At 56.7% G+C, this 20203-nt stretch overlaps 1 protein-coding gene across 4 annotated transcripts; it reads right to left on the bottom strand.

The window, feature by feature from the left end:
- Positions 1-4159: 4159 nt before the first annotated feature.
- ACVRL1 (activin A receptor like type 1) lies at positions 4160-19612 on the bottom strand. 4 transcript variants are annotated; one of them, XM_007073040.3, is made up of 10 exons: positions 19251-19612; positions 14131-14199; positions 13322-13573; positions 12911-13125; positions 12548-12647; positions 12043-12189; positions 11498-11773; positions 10696-10893; positions 7701-7831; positions 4160-6491 (listed from the first exon to the last, which is right to left on the bottom strand). In XM_007073040.3, exons 2-10 carry the CDS (start codon positions 14192-14194, stop codon positions 6357-6359), a joined length of 1518 nt encoding a protein of 505 aa, XP_007073102.1. In that variant the 5' UTR covers positions 14195-14199; positions 19251-19612; the 3' UTR covers positions 4160-6356. The 4 variants fall into 4 exon arrangements, with proteins under 4 accessions (XP_007073102.1, XP_042848265.1, XP_015398556.1 ...); XM_042992331.1 differs by lacking the exon at positions 19251-19612 and adding an exon at positions 14473-14565; XM_015543070.2 differs by lacking the exon at positions 19251-19612 and having other exon boundaries at positions 14131-14288.
- Between the last annotated feature and the right edge of the window lie 591 nt (positions 19613-20203).

Here is a 20203-nt window from a genome sequence, read left to right as displayed (position 1 = left end):
TCCATACAAAATTAAGAATAAATTTGTTGAATTACTAAAAAGAAATTCAGCTAGAATCTTGACTAGGATGAAAACCGTTGCTCCTCACTACTCTGCTCCTTCCTCAGGTATCAGAAGTGCAACGAAAGATATGAGGGACCGAAGTCAGGGGAAGACCCTGGTCAGGTGGGAACAAGGACCGGAAACGGTCCAGAATTCAGGAGAAAGTCACCAAGTGGCACGTGGCTGTGGTTTTCCTTTTAAACTCTGGTCATTCAGAGAACCATCTATTCCACTCCTATGTTTGCCTGTTTTATTAAGGAATTACATCTCAGTCGGTTAAGCACCGACGTCGGCTCAAGTCATGATCTCGCGGTTCGTGAGTTCGAGCCCGCGTCGGGCTCTGTGCTGCCGGCTCAGAGCCTGGAGCCTGCTTCGGATTCTGTGTCTCCCTCTCTCTCTGCTCCTTCCCCGCTCAGGCTCCATCTCTCTCTGTCTCTCAAAAATAAATAAACGTAAAAAAAAAAAAACAAAAAACAAAACCCAAAAAACTAAAAAAAAAAGGAATTACATCTCTGGGGAGGAAGAAAAGAGTATTGAACAGAAGTCTTTAGAATACCTCTGTCCGTGAGCAACCCCTACTTGAAGCCTAAGTGGTGGATAAAAACCTCATCACCCACCTGGCGAAAGGTCATCTTAACTGCAGGCAGGGGCGCTCGAGAAAAACTGCCTTGGTCCAGCTGAGTTTACAAATCCAGACCCAAAGAGGGCAGACTGGCATGCTTTGCAAGCTTGTTTGCTTTCATTTTTCTGAACATCAGTCCAGCTTCTTGTCCTGAAGGATCACAGATTCCAAATTGGTAGAGTCAAAATTAATGAGATTTCCCAGTAATGAGCCTAAGACTAAAATTATGGAAAATCCACTAATTATAGACTATGCAGCCACCTATAACCACTACTTGGAGCCAGGACTCTGTGGGGAGGAGGGAGAGGAAGGTCACAGATGCAACCTGTGCCTGACCGTCCTTCCTTCCTGCTGCCCCTGCCCTTCTCCCTAGGCTAGGGGGCCTCACAGCACCCAGTGCTTCCTGCCTCTGAGCTCTGACCCCGCCCCCACCCCCACCAGGTCAAGCTAGGTCCTGCTTCTAAGGGCTCTGTAAGGCCAAATTCCTGGAAACTACAAAATAGGGCCCAGAGTGGAGGTGGGGGGCATGTTTTCCCCCTCACTTCTGGGAAGCAGTGGGGGAGGGATGCCGGGAGAAGGAATAAGGTAGAAAAGGCAGACGAAATGCCCATTATACCCAAGCCCGTCAATTTCCTTTTTTCATCTCTTTATCAGTGTTTGTGACTGAGCTTCTTATCAACAGGAAACGCCTGCCTAAGGGGACAGGGCAGGTCCAGGGGGACTGGACGCCAGGGATTGGGAATTCTGGGTAATGCACTGCTGCTGTCCAGCCTGACCGAACGGCCTCATGATTGCCAGGACCCAGTAAGGCTCTTGGCCTTGGCATCTGGTGAATCCTTAGGTCTACACAGTAAGACAGCACACCAGACCGGCCCTGAGGCCAAAGGTCTGCAGGAGGGTGGGGCTCCACCTCTAGCCCTCTATGACCAAGGACAAGTCACCAAACAGCTCAAGCCATGAAGTAAGAATTGCCCTTATCCCTAAAACCCACCAAACCCCCTCCTTTTTAGCTGAGGAGAGGCCAAATGACCTACCAAGGTCACAGACGACTTAATGACAATCGCCCCAGTTGGCCCTTCTACTGTGTTTGCCTTCAGCCCTCAGAGGATGGCACCTGTGCTGGGCCTCCAGGCCTGGGACAATTAGGTACTTGGCACGACTTCTAGATGAAGGGAGGAGAGGGGCTCGAGCACTGATTAACCTCCTACTATGTGCCAGGGGCTTTAAAAACACGGATCCTCACTCCAGGCTACTGGTTTCCCAGACGGGGCTCCCAGGAGAGGGACAGACTGAGGGTCAGGTTTCACGGGACGCTAAGATCAAATCTTGGTGCTGAAAATAAACGCCCAAGAGGGATATCTGGGCCAAGCAAGGCTTTATGGGTGGCTCAGAGGAACAGGTTTATCTAGACGTCTTTCTTCAGACTGGCAGACGACTGAACCAAGAGTATGAGAACTGGCTGTTCCCCTGGTGAGGAGAGACAGGAAAGGTTTCTGTAGAACAGAGCTTGGGCCACCTTGCTGCCCACTTCCTGGCCCTCTTGCCTACCAGTTGCTCTTGAGAGGCCACACTCTGCTTCTGGAAATTCCAGCGTGCCTCTTGCCCTGTCCTTGTGTCTCCCTGGACAACCCCACTCTTCCCTCTCACCTCACCACTTGCGCCTCCAGTTGGGATCTAGGTCACTAAGAGTGGGTGGGTGAGAAAGAACAGAGAAGAGACTCATCCAGACATGACACCCTGCAGGGCAGCAGTGACAACACTTTAACCTGAAATCTGCCTGAAAATAGACTGTGTGTCTATGACATTATGCAAATTATATGCAAAGTCAAGAAGCCCTCTGTCTCTATTTCTAGCAAACTGAATGTGGCCCTGGTGTTAGCTCCTTCCAAGAGTCGCCCACCTAGAGTGACGACGGCAGTTCGCATCAGTCCCCAACCTGGGAGACTGGACTCAGGACGGGCACCCCTCCACTCCAGCCCCAGGCCTGGGTCTTTTACACATGAGGACTGTTATGTCTTGGTCTGTTAATCTTGATGCAAGTGAGGAGTTGGAGAAGCACAGCACCCTCCTTGAAGGTGATGTGGGGTGGGCCTGAGGGAGATTGGTGACTGGGAGGAAGGGAGAATTGTCCTTGAAGGCCTGGGTACCGCGAGGCCCTGGCAGGGGAAGGTTGGTCCTCAGCCTCAAAGCCCATGCTCTAGAGACCACCTTCACCCCCCCACTTGGGCATGTTACAGGCACTCATCACCCCCAGGGAGGGTCCTTATTACACACACAATCCTCTCCCTCTTCGCACAGGTAAGGACATTAGAGTTTGGGGTCCCCAGGAAAGTAGAGCAAAACTGCAAAGAAGTCAATGGGTTTCTTTCTTCCACAGGCAGGCAGGTTCCCTAGGCTCTACATGGCACCTCCCAAGGGCACGGTGACCTCCCAAGGACTCTTCTACCCCTGGAGGGCAATGAGCCAATTCTCCTTTGTCCCACCCCAGCCATAGCCAACCATAGTGTGGACATCAGGGTGGAGATGTAAGGACCAGGTCGGGTGGGCACAGGGAGGGGAAAGGCTGCCTTTGTGGGACACCAGGAACGCTCCAATTTCCACAAAGCTGGTCTGAGAGGTCCTCTGGGGAGGAGGGCACTGTCTGTTGTGGGGAGCTCCATGGACACAGGCACAGGGAGGCTGCAGCAGGCTCTAGGCATAAGGCCAACTGGGGGGCCGCAGGACATAGGGTCGGTCCTCTGTGATACAATCAGGGCACCCTTTCTGCGGTTCCCTAACAGGGCCTCTGATACAAAGGCACAGATTTTTCTGGGCTGAGAAGTCAGATGGACGAGTCCCTTCTCTAATTCTTGCAGTACCTTTCTCCCACATGGCACGTCCTTGCCCCCACTGTCCCGGGGTTGGGGGTGGTGGGAGGTGTTTTCCAAGCCCAGGACGCCAAGATGGGTCTTCGAGGATGGTGAGGTCCTTACCAGTCCAGGGGTGAGGGCCGACTCCCGGCAAGGTGGGGGCCCCATTTGGGGGGGAGGGACTTGAGAACAGAGAAAAATCGAGGCAGACGGGTCCAAGCTGACTCTGAGTGAGGACACAAAAGAGCGCCTTCCTAGGTTTTCGGGGGACAGTCCCTGCAGACTGAGACCCGGCGCAGCTCACGCACGTGCACGCCGGACGCACAGAAGGCGGTCCAGCCCGGGGAAGGGCCCACGGGTGCCTGCGCAGGGGCGGGGCGGGGCGGGGCGGGCGGCGGCCGCCCGGCAGCCTTTGGCCAGCAGAGGGCGATGTGGCGGACGCCTCGATGTGTCTGCTCAGGGGCAGAACTGAGATTTGGGCCGCGGGCGGGCGTGGGGGGAAATGATCCTGCGCGAACTTGTGACTTGTGAATGAAGGGCAAAGACCGGGCATGATACTCAGGGACCCTCTCCTTCCCTGTCCCTTCTGGTTCCCTCTGCGACGAGCCACTGCAGAGGAACCAGCTTAGCAAGACTCAGTAGGAGCTCGAGATTGGACCATGGTTTATTGAGGATCTACTGTGTGCTGAGCACGAGCTGAGTGCTCCCACAAGCAGGATCTCCAGGTAAGAGGCTGTAATTTGGGCTCTGGCACACCTTCCTGCACTCAGACGGAAGCACCGGTGCTCTGCTCTCACCAAAGCCTCTTTCCATCCCTGACCACTGGCCGTTAAGCCGGCCCCTGTCACTCCACTTCCCGCCTCAGACCTTCACCCCCTCAGGCATTTTCCAGCCTCTGGAGAGCTGCGGCCTTTGGAGTCCCAGGAGGAGCCTCTTTGCTCCCAAATCCAGCAGAGATAAAATCTGTCATGGGGAGGACTGACTCCTGGGCTGAGTGGGTTCCAGTAACCAGAAGACGCAAAATTGCCGGGAAGTAAACTGCCCTGTGATCATCTGAGAACCTGACAGGTCCCTCTCACTTTCTGTTTTCACCAGTTTCACTTCCTGGTTCTCCTTCGGGCCTTGCACAACTCAGGGAGCCAGGCCTGGGAAAATGCCACAGTGCACGCAAGCCGCCCCTGGGTGGGGGGAGACGGGGGGGGGGGGCGGGTGCTGGGTCATTTGCAGCAGGAGGGAAGGAGGCTGTGTTTTTGTCACCTCCTGTGGAGAATGGTGGGTCCTTCCCTGCCCCAAGGGCTGAGAGGCCAGGTCTTCCGAGCTTGGGACTGTCCTCATCCCTAGCCTGAGCCCTCCCACCCCACAAACCTGAGGCTCTACCTCCCATCCACCAGCCCAGGCTTTGGGGTAACCTCTCCATCACATGGACATACACCCTTGATGTTGCCAAATGCTGAACATTCCACGTGTTTCTCCACAGCCATCAGGTTCTTCTTAGACACACACGGTCTGGGGTCTGGCCAAGACTGTGGGCCTGGGCCAGGGACCAGTGGAGAGCAGGAACCTGGGTGCTGCAGGCTTGCTGGCTGGAGCCAAATTTCTTCTGAGCCTCGGAGGCCCTGCAGGAAGCCGGCCCTCAGCCCTTCTCAGTCCTGGACAGAGAAGGCTAAGCCACAGAGTGGGGTGAGCGGCCAGCTTGCCTGCCCAAAGGCCCAGGGTTGTCTGGGCCCAAGGATGGCGGCTGGTTTAAGGCAGGAACTGGAGCTTGTAGAATTAGTCTAGGAGGCCCTTCAGGCACTCCTGGCCTCAGATAAAGTTCTTTTCAAATCCCCATCTGGAAGCAAATTGCCAGGGGCTGGGGGGCAAAAGGAGCAGAAGGGACTGATGAACTGAGCTCTGACACCGGCTGAAATTTCAAAGAAACCTCACAGGACATCAGGACTGTGGGACAGTGAAGGTCCTGGGACAGTGAAGGCCTCATTCTTGTCACGTAGAGCAATTACCTAGGACCAGAACCTGGGTCTCCCGACTCCCAGCTGAGTCTTTCCCCAGCTGTGCTGGGCTTCTGAAAGCCAAGCTTTCAGTTAGTCCGAAAGTCCTGGGCCTCACCCGTCTGACCTGCTACCTCTGCACTGTCCTCTGACCCTGCCACACCTGCAGCAGGACTCCCTGGGTGGAACACCCTAATAAGGCAGCTAGGATGGAGGTGGGGGAGGGGCCCAGGATCCGGGCCCCAGCTCTCCCAGATGGTTGGCGGCTGGTGCTCAGCTGGTGGGGTCTTGTCCCGGAGACAGAGGCCCCAGGCCTCATAGAGCTGAGATAGAAACCCACACAGAGAAAATGACGGGCCCTGGGTGTCTGTTGGGCTTGTGCCAGAGGCTGAGACCTGGCAGGGCAGGATGTCTACTGAAGGCTGGACAAGGCCCTGTGTCACCCGGGCAGGTCTGGTGGGGCAGTGGGGTTAACTGAGGGCAGGGGGTAAAGTGCAGGCCTAGGCTCCGGGCCCGGGGACTGGGATTCCCTGGCCTGGCCACCCTGGCTCTGGGGCCTCTTTTGCATCCTATCCTGGGGGTAGTAGGGGCTGCGCCCCAGGGCGTGAGGGTGGGGAGAGAGCCAGGCGTCAGGGAGCCTGCTGCTCTGCGCGGGCCAGACGGCGGGGGATCGGGTTTCAGCCCAGCTGTATTTTTGGCTGGATGAGCCGGCAGGCGGGCACAGCGGCCCAGAGAGGGGCACCCTCCTCCCCAGCACGCGTACTCACGCCACCTCTACCCAGACAGGGCACCCACCGTCTGCCACCCACCCCACACGCACTGCAGGTACAGGGGAGTCAGGCTTCAGGACTGTGGCTAGCGAATCACTTTGGGCTTCTCGAGACCGTTGCTGAGTTTCTGTAGTGTCTTCTTGATCCGCAGAGCCGTGAGGCGGGCAGAAGGGTTGGGGTACCAGCACTCCCGCATCATCTGAGCCAGGCCTGAGAGGACCTGTGGGGTGGGGGTTGGGGGGGCAGGGAGAGGCAGAGGGGAGGAATCAGAGACACAGATCAGGGAAGATGAAAAGGAGGTGGTGAAAAGGGGGCAGCGCCCAAATGGGGGGACATTAAGCGGTACAGAAAGGACCGGATGGGGGAAATAAGAGCATCGAGGAAGGGCAGAGGAAAGACAGAGTGGTAAGAAAGGGAACGGAGGGCAGGAGAGGAGAAAGACGAAAGATGGAAGGGGAAGACAGCGGAGTGACGCGGGGTGGAAGGTGGCAGGCGGGACAGAAAGAGAGCTGTAACTCAGCCCTTCGGGGGCACTCAGGCCCCCTTCGGTGAAGAGTGTCTGGGGAACACCTTACTCCCACCCACCCCCCACCTCCGCCAAGATCCGAGGAAGGGGAGACGTGCGAGCCTCAGAGCCTCCACGTGCCCCGTGCGGCTGGACTCCAGTGCGGAGAGAGGGACTCCCTGGCAGGGCCCCGTGGATACTGGAGGAGGGTCCAGGAGGAGCCCATCCCAGGAAGCTGAGTGGTCTGAGACTGAACGAGCAGCACCTCTGCCTCAGAACTCAAGCTGGTTCCCGACAGGGAGTGTATGTGATGTGTGTGTGCACAGCACTGCCTATGCGTGGCTTTTTATGGATACGCATGTTGTGCAGAAACACGTGTCTATGTACATGTATGTATATACATGCATATTCATTCCTTCAATAAACATTTGTTGGGCGTTCTGAGCCAGGCACTGTGATAGATAGCTGAGATACAAGGCAGCGAAGGAGACATGTTCTTTGTCTTCACAGGGCCAGCCGTCTGGCATATATGTGCATGCATATGTATCTGTGAGTATATGTTTATGTAGAAGCATGTGCATGCCTGTATGTGTTTACATACACATGTGCCTGTGTCTTATATATGTATGTGGAGTGTTTAGAGAAAAAAACGAAAACAAACAGCAACAACAAAAACTCCACAGCAAGAAATGTGGCAGAGAGACTCTGCCTTTTCAGGCAAAATGGAGGGTTCTGAAAATCCAACATTTCAGGGGTCCACAGGCCACGGATGTGGGAGGTCAGAGTACCCCCCGGACGGACCCTGGAATCCACCCTCCAGAATCGATCCAGGTGAACAGAGACCTCAGGCACAAGTTCCCGGGGCCAAAAGTCCTAGCTGTGAGCCACCGCCCCATGCCATCCCAGCCCCTGGGGAAACCTTACCGGGTCTGCGGTCAGCCGGTTGGGGATGGTGGGGGTCTGCTGATCAACACACACCACCTTCTTCATGTCCTCAAAGCTGGGATCATTGGGCACCACGTCATAGAAGGGTGGCCTGTAGTCTTCCACGATGCCTGAGGATGGGAGGGGGGGGTGGGACAGTCACTCGGCACCCCAAGAAGGCCCCACGCCACCCAGAGGAGAGGCTTGCCCATCTTCTGTTCCACGGTCCGGAAAACCAGGTGTCTGACCCATGCTACCCCTGAGAGGGATGCTATGACATAATCGATACGTGCACCAATAATGATAATTACTGCTAATTTTGCACTCGCCATGTGCCAGGCATTGTGCTATAAACACTTCAATGCTTCCTTTTGTTAGCCTTCACGACAACCCAACGCGATGGGTATTATCATTACCCCTATTTTACAGATGAAGAAACCGATGCTCAGAGGCGTTGAGCCCCAGGTGACACAGCTAGTAAGGGTAGAGTCAAGATTTAAACTCACCTTGGGGCACCTGGGTGGCTCACTCAGTTAAGTGTCTGCCATCGGCTCGGGTCACGATCTCATGGTTTGTGAGTTCCAGCCCCCGAATCAGGCTTCACACAGACAGTGTGGAGCCTGCTTGAGACGGTCTCTCTATCCCTCTCGCTCTCTGCCCCTCCCCCGCTCATGTTTGCCCTCTCTCTCAAAATAAATACATAAACTATATAAAAGTATTTTAAAAAGAAAAAGACTTGAACTCGTCTCATTGGATTGCCAGGCCAGACCTTGTTTCAGTCTTTCCGTGGCTGCCTCCTGCCCGGGTCTGGGCACTGCTCCCAGGCCCCAACCATCACAGATGCCCGATAAAAACGTTTACTGGGCACGTTCCCTGTGCCAGGCCCGGTCCTAACTGCGCTGCATTAAATCTTCACAACAACCCTCTGAGTAAGTCATGCTATTAGCTCCACTTTACGAACGATGTAATTGAGGCCAGAGAGGTTAAGACACTTGTCTGAGATCACACAGGCAGTGAGTGACCGAGCTAAGATTCAAGCCCAGGAAGTCTAACCAAAGCCTGTGCTCTTGACCTCCAAGCTATACTTAAGAGAGAGAAGCTGGCCTGCTGCGGGGTGCGGAGGGACGTGGCACAAGGAGAAAGGGATCTTCACCCGGCTCCAAGTAACACCCACCCACTCTCAGACACGGCACAGGCCTCGCTGACCCCTTAGCGGGCAGTACTACCTCTCCTCACTGTCCCTGAGGAGGAGCCTTCTGAAAATGATGCCTGTGGAGCTGCAGACAGCACAGGCAGAAGAGGCCAGACCTAGATAAGGCGCCCCGGGCCCCCCTGCTTCCCAGCCTGAGGCTGGGGGCCATGGCCACACAGCCGCAACCTCAGGAGGGCCCGCGCCAGCTGTTCTCCCCGTGGCGGGCTTCCAGGCTGGCCCCTGCGCCTCTCGAGCCCTAATCAGTGCTGCGCAGAGGCCTGAGCGTGTCTAATGGGCCTTTAATCAGTGCTGGGGCTGACACCAGATTACAGTGTTTATAATGCGCCACGAATCTGTGTGGGGCTGACAGAGCTTCCCTCCGCCCCAGGAGCCTGCGGTCAGCCTCCCTTGCGGCCCTGGCTGGTCCAGCCTTCTCGTCCTGCCTGCAGCCTGGCCCAGGGGGTCTCGGCTCCTTCCAGGTGCCCCCTTCCCCAACCCTAGTGTTCAGAGCCTACTCTGGGAGTGTACGTCTGAAGGGGCAGGAATCTGAGCCCCTCCAGAGTCTCCCAGAGGGACTGGCTACACTCTGGCCTCTCTCTACCAGTCAGCGCTGAGGGTAAAAGAAGGCTGGCATGGGGCTGGCTCCTAGCGGATGCTCAGGAAATGAGAATGTCCCTGTCCCCAAGGAACGGAGCTCAAGTTATATCCTGAGGTTGGCCCCAACCTGTCAGGACCTCCAGCAATCCCTCCCCACAGACAGCCTCCACAAAGACTGACAAGCCTCCCCACCTGGTCCGGGGCTGCAGGGCACCAGCCACAGGTCTGCCCCAGCAAGGCTGAGGTCCCTCCAACTGTTCCTAGCCCCTCCAAAGGCGCCCATGTGTGATAATGAGGCAGCAATAAGCAGGCAGTGCAGACACTATTATATCCTGCATTTTTATAGCAAAGAAACCAAGGACCAAAGAGGTTTAAGTAGCCCAGTGATAAAGAGCACTAGCGCCAGAGTCATATTGGCCTGGTTTCAGAACCCGATGCTGCCTCTAGCCAGCTGAGATTCTGTACCTCAGTACCCTCATCTGTGAAATGGGGATGATACCACGTCAGGTATTCGTTATTACAATAAATTGCTGCTAATATTTACTGAGCCCCAGAATACCTCCAGATACTGTCCTAGGATTATCTCAATTAGAAACTATTAAAAAAATTGTTTTAATGTTTACTTATTTAGAGAGAGAAAGAGTACATGAGCAGGGCGAGGGGCAGAGAGAGAGAGACTCCCAAGCAGGGCACAGAGCCCGGCTCGGGGCTTGAACTCATGAACCGTGAGATCATGACCTGAGCCGAAAACAAAAGTCGGGCGCCTAACTGATTGAGCCACCCGGGCGCCAATACTAGAAACTATTTTTATTCTCATCTCCAAATGAAATGGAGGCACAGAGAGGTTAAGTAACCTGCCCATGGTCATAATCAGGAACTGAACCCAGGCAGTCTGATTCCCAGCCCATGCCCTTAACCGCTAAGTGATACTACCTCCTGCCAACACACGATGATTAAAGATCATCCGTGCATATAGCAAGGCACGTGGCACATATTTAAGCTCAATAAAAGTTAGCTGCTATCACTTATCCAAGATTTCACAGCCAGACTCATAGATCTGCAGAGCCACACCTTAAACGGTCACTCAACACGACCCTCATGCCACAGGCACCAGCAATGGCAGGAAGCCCCTGTCTCCTGCCTGTCTGCTTGTCTATCCACCTGCCCCATCCCTCTTTCTCCACCCTGTGCGGGGTGGGCCCTCACCATTGACAATGGTCCGACGGGCGATCTCCCACAGCACCAGGCCAAAGGCCCAGATGTCTGTCCACTTGTAGGACTCGAAGCAGTCAGTGCGGATCTGCTCTTCTAGCACCTCGGGGGCCATGTACCGCTTGGTGCCCACTCGTGGGTTGTTTCCGATGTCCAGGTAATCACTACCCTGGGAGTGCATCACAGCCAGGCCTGTGGGTACCAGGCCTGTCACTCCTGCCGCTCGCCCAAGCCCACAGAGTGGCCCCGGAGGTTGGGGTGCGGGGGGCAAGGTGGGGATGGAGAGAGATGGTGAGACATAGAGTAGCGGGCGAATGGAGACCTGCCCTGCGGTGGGCTGGGAGACAGCAGCCACCGGGAGAACCACCTGCCCCGGTTATATTCTGCTCGTGTAGCTCTCCTAGGTGCCCAAGGACCCAGAGAGACATTGAGTAGGCAAGGCAGGTGTAATTATGCCCGTTTCGCAGAGCAGAACCCCAAGGCCTGGTGAGGGGAGCCATGCAGTCAGTGAAGCCAGGATGAGAACCCAGGTTCCTGGAGCCCTGCCCCTTTCTCCCAACTCCTGGAGCCAGAGCGGTATGCCGGAAGGAGTCTGGGCTTGCAAAGCGTCAAGGCAGCTTGTGGGGCTCTCGCACAGGTGAAATGAGACAACACACATGCCTGGAGGGATTAAAGCGCCCATCAGTAGTTGAGTCGTCGCCACACTCGGGAACAGGCAAAGGCAGAGAACCTAGTGAGGGGGAGGGTGCTCCAACCCCGCGCCCCGCGAAGGGCCCGCCCTACCCGGGCAGCTCACCCAGGTCGGCAATGCAGCACTGGAGGTTGCTCTTGACCAACACGTTGCGGCTTTTGAGATCCCGGTGGGCGATGGCCGGTTTGCCCTGAGTGCCGAAGATCTCCACGTGCAAGTGTGCCAGGCCGCAGGCGGCCGATACAGCCAGCCTCAGGGCCAGCTGGGGCTCCAGCGTCTGCCTCTGCAGAAAGTCATAGAGTGACCCATGCTCGTGGTAGTGCGTGATGAGCCACAGCTGCGTGCTCGAATTGCGGGAAGTCATGTCCGAGGCGATAAAGCCTGTGGGCAGAGGGTCGGGTGGCTCAGGCAAGGGGCTAGGGATAAGGGAGGCCGGACTGATTGGGTCAGGGCAAAGCTGGGGCTGGGGCTGGGGTGGAGGCAGGTCTGGCTTAGGTCAGAGATGAAGCTGGGGTCAGCAGTTGAGGCTGAGGGCTGACGGGAGTCCTTCAGGACTAGGTCGGTTGTCCTGAGGCCCGGGGACTCCAGCCTGGAGTGGTGGGGGGGGGGGGTGCTGAGAACCCCGGCCTGGCTTAGCATTCCCCGCTTGCCTAGAATGTTGTCGTGTCTGAGCAGCACCGTATTGTAGATCTCTGTCTCCCGGAACCAGGACTGTTCATCCCTTGAAGAGAAGATCTTGATGGCCACGCTCTCACCATGCCACAGGCCGCGCCACACCTCGCCGTAGCGACCCTTTCCTGATCCGATGGCCAGAGGGGTGGGAGAGGGTCATATACTGTGTGCACACAGCCCCTGGGCATGGGAATCCCCAGAAGAGCCCCCCATCTTCATTCTGCACTGACCCCAATTGCAGAACCTCTAATGTTTATGTTTAACTTAATCCGGGCCCACCCTCGTTAGCCTTGTTCCTGCCAGCACCTACAAAAGGATCTAGCCCTGAACCATCTCCAAGCCACTCCCTGCCCAGCAGAATTCCCATTTGGACCCAGGCCTGGTCCTGCCTCAGAGGTCCAGACTCAGAGGCCAAGAGCTTGCTCACTCCTGTGCGCTCATGGGAGCCCTTGGTCCAATCGCCCAGGCTCACCCACTGCTCACCTACACACTCCACCAGGGCCACCTGCCGCGCCACTGTCCTCTGCACCAGGAAGGGCAGTCCTGAGCCACTGCCCGTGGTGCAGTCACTGTCCAGGAGATCCTGGGGGTACAGAGAGACCACTGAGAGGCTGCCCCCACCTGGCCCAGCCCATTTCTTCCTCCTTAAGCTGGGCCCCCGCTGCTGTGTCCCTACAGGCTCCTCCCTTGCCCAGCGGCATCTCTCCCCCACCCCCCACCCTGACTCAGATCTCTGGGTGTCTGTGACTGAGTCTTTCTCAGCTCCTGTCTGGCTCCTATCTGATTCTCTGGCTCTCATCTACCCAACCCCCACCCCCGGGGTCCCAGGCACCCCCAGGCTTGTACCCCCAGCATGCTGTCCCCCTGCTCCGACGCCTTCAGGATGAGGCTGGACTCGCCCAGCTCGCTGTGCAGACCCCTCTTCTTCTCCCGCCTCCGCCGCCGGACATGCCACAGGCCCAGGGCAGCCAGGGCCACCAGGACCAATAAGGCCAGCACAGGGCCCAGGATCAGAGGCAACTGGCCGTCTACTTTCGGCTGTTCTGGAGGAGTCGGGGTGGCTGGTGGAGGGGGCAGAGAGGACACTGAGGCCCAGCTTCCACCAAGCCAGATTCCCCCCCCCATTTGGCCACTCTGCCAGGTATATCCCAGGGTCCTTCCTCCCCCACCCTCCTGGCCAGAGCAGGAGCTGGAAGCCGGGCAGGGAGGACAGGGACTAAGAAGACAGGGAGGGGTTGCTGGGGTGGCCGCACGTACTCTTCAGCGCCAGAGACACGTTGTGGTTGCACAGGGGGCTGTAGCAGCAGTAGTGGTTGACGAACTCGGTGGGACGCCCCTTGCATAGCTCCTCGTGCAGGCTCCCACAGCCCCGATGCTCCTGGGGTTGTCCGCCCTCCTCCCGCACCAGCACTACTATGCACCAGGCCCCCTGGCAGGTGGGCCCCCTGCAGGTTGGACTCTCACATGTGCAGGTCACCAGCGGGCCCCGGGAGGGCTTCACAGGGTCTCCTGCGAGACACAGCGGAGGCTCAGCCACTCTGGGCCCAACTCCTAGGCAGAGCCTAACAGTCATGCCTGTCCCACTGCTCCTCCCTTCTGACCTCTCAAACACACCTGCTGAGACCTTGGTCCTTCAGTCCCATCCTTAGATTATCCTCCCCTCCAGAACCTGACCCCCCAGACACTAGGAGAACCAGGCTTCTGTCCCCTCCCTGATCCTAAGACCTTCCCTCCCAGTTCTAGGCCCAGCCCTGGCCCCAGCCCCAACCCTGAGGGGTCTCCCAGGTGCCCCCTGCCAATGTCCTCACGCTCTGCACCCCCAGGTGGAGGTTCTCACCGTGGAGGCCGGTAGAGCACCAACCTGTGGGTTTGGATCAGGAGGACAGCAAAGAAGGGTTGAGGTAGCTGGGCATTTAGTCTAACTGAGCCTGCCTCCCACTCTCCAGCCAAGCTCCTAGGTGCCCCCCTCTCCCCAGCTCCTCAAATTCAGCCCCAGCAAGAGCTGAACCTAGCCAGACCTTTCTCTATCCAGGACCCTGTCCCCTACCTGCTTCCCTAGTACTTACCCTGGGTCAAGCCCAAGGCCATCAGTAGCATCAGAAAGCCTCTCCTGAGGGAGTCCAAGGTCATGGTCCCTGGAGAAGAGAGGGGGTACAGCAACATCTATGAAATGTGATCCCCTTGGTGTTCTCAGCCACTAACTGTGGGTCCCTCCCACCTAGAGGAAATCACTGGGAGTTTGGGGGGGGCACAGGGAGGCCTCCTCCCTACTCCCTGTGTCTGGCTTTGGGGCGGGGCCTGCAGGGGAAGTCCTGGTTCACTTCCCCATGGAAACCATTCTGTTAGGGGTAAAGGGTAGAGAGCCATATTTAAGTGACAGAGAGCTTGGGGGACTCCTAGCTATTTACCCCTGCTCCTGAGTTCAGATGGGAGGGCACAGAGGGCACAGGGCCAGGGTGGAAGGAGAGTGTTTTTAGCAGTACCCCCCACTCCTGTCCTCTGCCTCTTACCCACCCCTTTCCCGGTGCCACCATCCCCCTAGCCCTGGCTGCCTCAAACATAAACAGGCTCCTGTCTTCACTTCCTGCCATTCAGGGTCCCGCCAAACTGGGAACAGGAATCAAGATTGTTTAGATTGGGGTCTGGATAGAACAGGCAGGAGTCACGCACAGCAGGGAGGGAGCTCAGGGCTATTCTCAGGGCAGGCTGGGGTGGCTACAAGGTCTGGAGGAGCCACACGGGGCTGGGACACCCCGTGACAGAATTCTAGGGGGATACCTTGTGAACCACAAAACCCAGCTCCTTATTTTAGAGAAGATGGAGATTAGGCCTCAGACAGGGCAGGAGACTTGTCCAAGGTCAGACAGGACTCAGTGGCAGCACCAGGAGTGCGACCCAAGTGTCCAGACTCCCAGTCCAGTGCTTTCCCCATTCTGTCTCCCAATCCAGGCGACAGCCGAGGTCTGAGCCCTCAGGGCAGTAACAACCATACAAACTTGGACAGCGATGGCTCAGGCCAGGTATGAGGAAACCTGTCTACAATCTCACCAGAGCATAAGATGCCCTCTCTGAGCCATTCCCTGGCCGCCTTCCTCCTCTCTCCTTGCTGTCCTGGGAAAGGGTGGGGGTAGGGCCATTGACGTGGGAGGGGAAGTGAAACATACTTAGACACTGAATGTTTGACCTTCCACGGCCAGTTAAGGTTGAACTTTTCCAGAAGTTTGGTAGAGAATGTTAAGGAAGTAATTCTGATTGGGGCGCCTGGGTGGCTCAGTCGGTTAAGTGTCCGACTTCAGCTCAGGTCATGATCTCGCGGTCCATGAGTTCAAGCCCCTCACTGGGCTCTGTGCTGACAGCTCGGAGCCTGGAGCCTGCTTCCGATTCTGTGTCTCCCTCTCTCTCTCTCTACCCCTCCCCCACTCACACTCTGTTTCTCTCACGCGCAAAAATGAATAAATGTTAAAAATATTTAAAAAAAAAAAAGGAAGTAATTCTGATCTAGGATAGTCCCCAACTCAGGTCCCAAACCAACTTGTGCTTCAGAAGCCACCTCCTTCTTCATTTCTCAAAGGCTTAGAACTAGAAGAGAAGGATGGATGCTGCAGCAGGAAGGACTGAGGTCAGACAGCAAGAAGGACTTCCTGAGTGGTGGAGAGTGTGCAGGTGTGTGCCTGGGGTTCCAGTCCCCAGGAGCAGCTACCACCAGGCTGGGGCGGGCGGGGGGGGGGGACTGGGGCGGAGGGGGTCTTTTGGCATAACACAGTGAGGCTGGCAGGGCTGGATGTATGGCCACATGGGCTTCAGAAGGGCCATAGTCTAAGAATGGTACCAAATGAAGATCCATGGTACTGAGGCAATCAAGGCAGGATGGCTGGGGCGGGGGGTGGGGGGGGAAAGGAGGGACGGGGGGTTCATGGGCCTCTCTGGCTGGTGGCAGCTCTAGCCTTCCTGCCTGGGCTTCCTCTGCCCCAGAGGCCCAGGGCTGGGGGAGGAAACGGAGCCCTGGGCTGCTGCAGCTGTGTCCCCAGCCTCTGCCTGACCTCCTGTCTCTCGCCCCTCCCGGCAGGCAGTGATGACTCTGGCAAGCACTCTGCAGGGGGACCGGTGGCTGGAGAAGGACCCCCAGACAAGCTGAATTTACCCACTGGGGCAGGGGTGGAAAGCCATCTGTGGAAGCCTTTTCTTGCCCAAAAAGCAGCTAAAGACAAGGTACGGGGCAGGAAGGAAAGGGTGGATAGCGATCAGGATAAAATCTCCTCTCCAGAAGCTTCCACTTCTCTGACAATGCCCCACGGTACCCTCTTACCTACTTGATTATGCATCAGGATCCCCTGGAAGTGCACATTCTTTGGTCACACCCACACTCCAAATTCTGATTCAGTCCATCCCGGGACCAGCAAGAAACTTGCATTTTAAAACGTCTCCAGGTAATTCTGACCCGTTTGCATGGGTCTACCCCTTGAGAAATGTGTCCTACACAGTGCTAAACCTGCTGTATGTGTTTTCATTTCTCTGTGCAGGGAGGGCCCTGCTGGGTGAGTGGGAGCAGGGTGCAGAGGACAGGGACTCTCAGTCCCACCAGGCACTCCCCCCCCACCAACTAGAGAAGGGACAGACTAGTGAAACCTCAAAGCCAGGGACTTGGAGACGCTGCAGAGGGAGGGTGGAGTGAGGGCTTTGTTCTCAAGCCTCCCAGGCTCAACAATGGTACAGGGAGGGCCTGACAACATTTGCAGACTCCGCTTCTGGTCTTATCCTGGGAATGTAGTGGAGTAAAATTGTGACTCTCTAGCTTTTGTTTTGTTTTTTGTTTCTTTAACGCCTCCTTTTAATTTTTTCTTTTCTTTTATGTTAGAGACAGAGTACAAGCAGGGCAGAGGGGCAGAGGGAGAAAAAGAATCTTCAGCAGGCTCCACACTCAGCGTGGAGCGGGACACGGGGCTCGATTCCACAACCCTGGGAGCACAGCCTGAGCCGAAATCAAGAGTTGGACGCTCAACTGAATGAGCCACCCTGTGACTCTCTAGCTTTTAACTGGGCCCGGCACAAAGCTAAGTACAGAGAGTGCTGAGTCCTGCCAGTCCAAACTCAGAATGACCCTGATTGCCCAGAGACCTGACTCTAGCACAGACAGACTCCTGGGGACTCGTAGTATCCCTTCACTTCTTTTTTTTTTTTTTAATTTTTTTATTTTTGAGAGAGAGAGAGAGAGCACAAAGGGAGGAGGGACAGAAAGAGAGGGAGACACAGGATCTGAAGTAGACTCCACGCTCCGAGCTGTCAGCACAGAGCCCGACATGGGGCTTGAACTCACGAACCATGAGATCGTGACCCCAGCCGAAGTCCGATGCCCAACCCACTAGGCCACCCAGGCGCCCCTCCCTTCACTTCAAAGCAAAACTTCCTGAAAGATCTCCTGCTGACAGAAGCATCACTGTTGTTGGCCAGAAATCACAAATGCCAAACTAACTTCAAACATTAACTGCCCACTGTGAAATCTTTAATAATAAGAACTAATCTTCTCTGAGTGCTGCTAAGTACTCAACTTTGATGGTTAATCTAATTTAACCCTCACAATGATCCAGTGGGGAAACTGAGGTTCAGGGATGTTAAGTTTCTTGCTCATCATCACCACGGGTGTCCCGATCATCTTGAGGACAGGAACATATTGCACGCTGCTGTTGTTACCACTGGGTGCCCGATGAGGGTTTGTTTAGATGGGAAGACAGAAATCATCTGCTTGCTGCAGGCTTAGTCTTAAGTTGGAGAACCAGAGAAGGGGTGCACTCAGAAGGTGGTTATCGATCTGTTTCTCAGCGGCAGGACTGGCTCCGCACAGCGACAATTGTAACAGGGCTGGAAGAGCCTCACTCTGCAAATCAACAGGTCTTACCCACACAGCAGAGGGCTGAGCTACTCATACCAGGCTGCCCCTTACCGTACACAAAACACTTTCATCTGCATCATTTCACTGGCCCTTCACCGCAGCGTGATGTAGCATCACCTGGATTTTAGGGTCTCAGACAGAAACCACAGGCAGCACAGTACAGCACCAGGGTCAGGATCAGGCAGACCTGGGTTCAAATCCTGCCTCTCCCACTTAGAACTACGAAGTTTGGGGCAAGTTACTTAAACTTTCTGAGGCTTAGGCTTCCCTACAAAAAAATGAAAATAACAAGTGTTCATTTCATAGGTATCATGTAGTAGAATTATTCAGCCGAGTACTAAGTGGCACACAGTGAGCATTTAACAAATGTTACCAAAAACCCAACAGCACCATTTACACCATCCACGGAGCTTTGGACAAGCGACTCAGGTCTGAACCTCTTTAGTTTTCAGTAGGATGGGCGTAATAAACCTCTTCTGCTAAACTGTGGCCAGGATTCCATGAGAAAAATATAGCTAAGCGTACATCTAAGAGCACTCAAATAAATGGTATCTATTTTTTGACAACCCCATGAGATGAGAGGACAGGCACTAGGACAAATGGGACCGTCAGGGATCAGAGAGGACAGACCCCGACTCAGCCAGAAGCTGCCACTAATAGAGAAAGTCAGTGCTATAGTCCACTGTGCCCCTGTCCTTCAAGAAGAAATGGGGGTGGGGGGCAGCCCAGAGATGCGCTTAACAGCACTGGCCTCCAGGGCAGACTGAAAATCTGGGGTCCCAGCCTACAGGGAGAAAGGGAAACCCTCTAGCCTGGATCTCCAGGGAAGGCCATGGCATGGGGATTATCTGACCCTGCAGGGTTGGAGGTGAGGTCTGCAGGATGGAATTATCCTTAAGCAAGAACCGCAAAGGCTGGCCTGGGAAAGGTGGGCTTCAAGGGGAGGCTCAACACGGTTGCAAGTAGACACTCCCTCCCAGGTCAAGGCAGCTGCCTGGAGGGACACGCGACCCCTTCCCTGTGAAGCAGAGCAGGAATCCTTCTGCCCCTTTTACAGATGAGGAGAGGAGACAGAGAAGTGACTGGCCCAGGAGCCAGAAGTTTTCTGATTCCCAGCCCAGGTTTGGCCCAGCCCGCTCCAGGGTCGTGGGCAGATGTGCGGGGAAGGCCAGGGGCAGCTTGCCCTAGTGGGGAGCTGGGACTGACCCTACGGCGACCTCTGTGAGGCGTCCTCTGGGATCCGCCCTGAGAAGGGCCCGTTCGGGCTCGGGGTCGGGCCGCCCGCGGACCTGGACTCACCTCTGGACCCGCCCTGCGGGCGGCGGGCCGGGCGCCTCCCCTCCCGGCGGCGGACGCGGTGGCACGGCGAGCGCTGGACGGCGGGCCCGGGTCGTCCGCGGCCCCGGACGGCGCTGGGGCCCGGGCGGGGCTCGCTCGGCGCGGACGGCGCGGCGGCCTCCCGGGACTGGGAAAGGGGCTGGAGCAAAAAATGTTTCTTATTCCAGCGTCTTCCTGCCTGGCCCGGCTCCACCACTCCCTCCTAATAAACCGTTTCCTATTGCCCAGCTAGCCGACGGGCCGCCCGCTCGCCCCTCTCTGGGGCCGCAGGACCCGGACCCTCCCCCGCGCGGCTCCCAGACCCCGAGGGTAACCACCCGCCTCGCCCGCCTCGGCCGCCCCCGCCCCGAGATCGTGGCGGCGCCCCAGCCCTGAGCCTCCCACATCCGCCTCCCCGAGGGGGCGGGCCTTGGACTCGGGCCGCGGGGGGTCTCGCGGGGTGGCCAGGCCAGGAGCCGCGGGGGGCCAGAGCCGAGGTGGGAGGCACGGTCTGAGGGCCGGTAGCGGAGACGATGGACGGGGAGGCGCCCTCTCCCGCTCCGAGACGCGGAGGGGGCGACCTGGAATCGGGACTGGAAGGGGGGCACCGAGGGAAGAACCGCGAGGAGAGGGGGAAGGGGAGGTAACTTACCTGTCCTTCCCCCACCCTCGGCCCCTAGTCCTCGGCCTACTAGGCTCAGAGCAACGAGGGCAGGGTTTGGGGCTGGCAGGGTCCGAAATATTTTGGCCCCGCCCTCTCCATCCTCGACCCCCCGCCCTCGAGGACTCCCGACTCGGTCCGAATCCTTCAGCCTCCTCCCTCTGGCCTCTTCAACCCCTCTTGTTCACTCCCCTCTTCCGCAGCCTCTCTTCGCTCAGCACAGGGTGAAGAGGCCCAGCTCGGGCTGCTCTGGGTCAGCGGTGGGAAGAGTGAG

Source organism: Panthera tigris, chromosome B4 (assembly GCF_018350195.1).
Source record: "Panthera tigris isolate Pti1 chromosome B4, P.tigris_Pti1_mat1.1, whole genome shotgun sequence".
Classification (NCBI taxonomy): domain Eukaryota; kingdom Metazoa; phylum Chordata; class Mammalia; order Carnivora; family Felidae; genus Panthera; species Panthera tigris.
Note: the sequence above shows the minus strand (reverse complement) of the source record. Positions and strands in the feature narration are given on the sequence as shown.

What these genes read in the sequence shown, in the direction of transcription:
- ACVRL1 (XM_015543070.2), bottom strand. Translation starts at nt 14,227, where the DNA reads ATGTTGCTGTACCCCCTCTCTTCTCCAGGGACCATGACCTTGGACTCC. An exon ending in AGGGGGACAGCATGCTGGGG is followed by an intron (nt 12,648 to 12,910) that starts GTACAAGCCTGG and finishes CTGTACCCCCAG; the next exon opens with GATCTCCTGGACAGTGACTG. An exon ending in ACCGGCTGACCGCAGACCCG is followed by an intron (nt 6,492 to 7,700) that starts GTAAGGTTTCCC and finishes CCCACCCCACAG; the next exon opens with GTCCTCTCAGGCCTGGCTCA.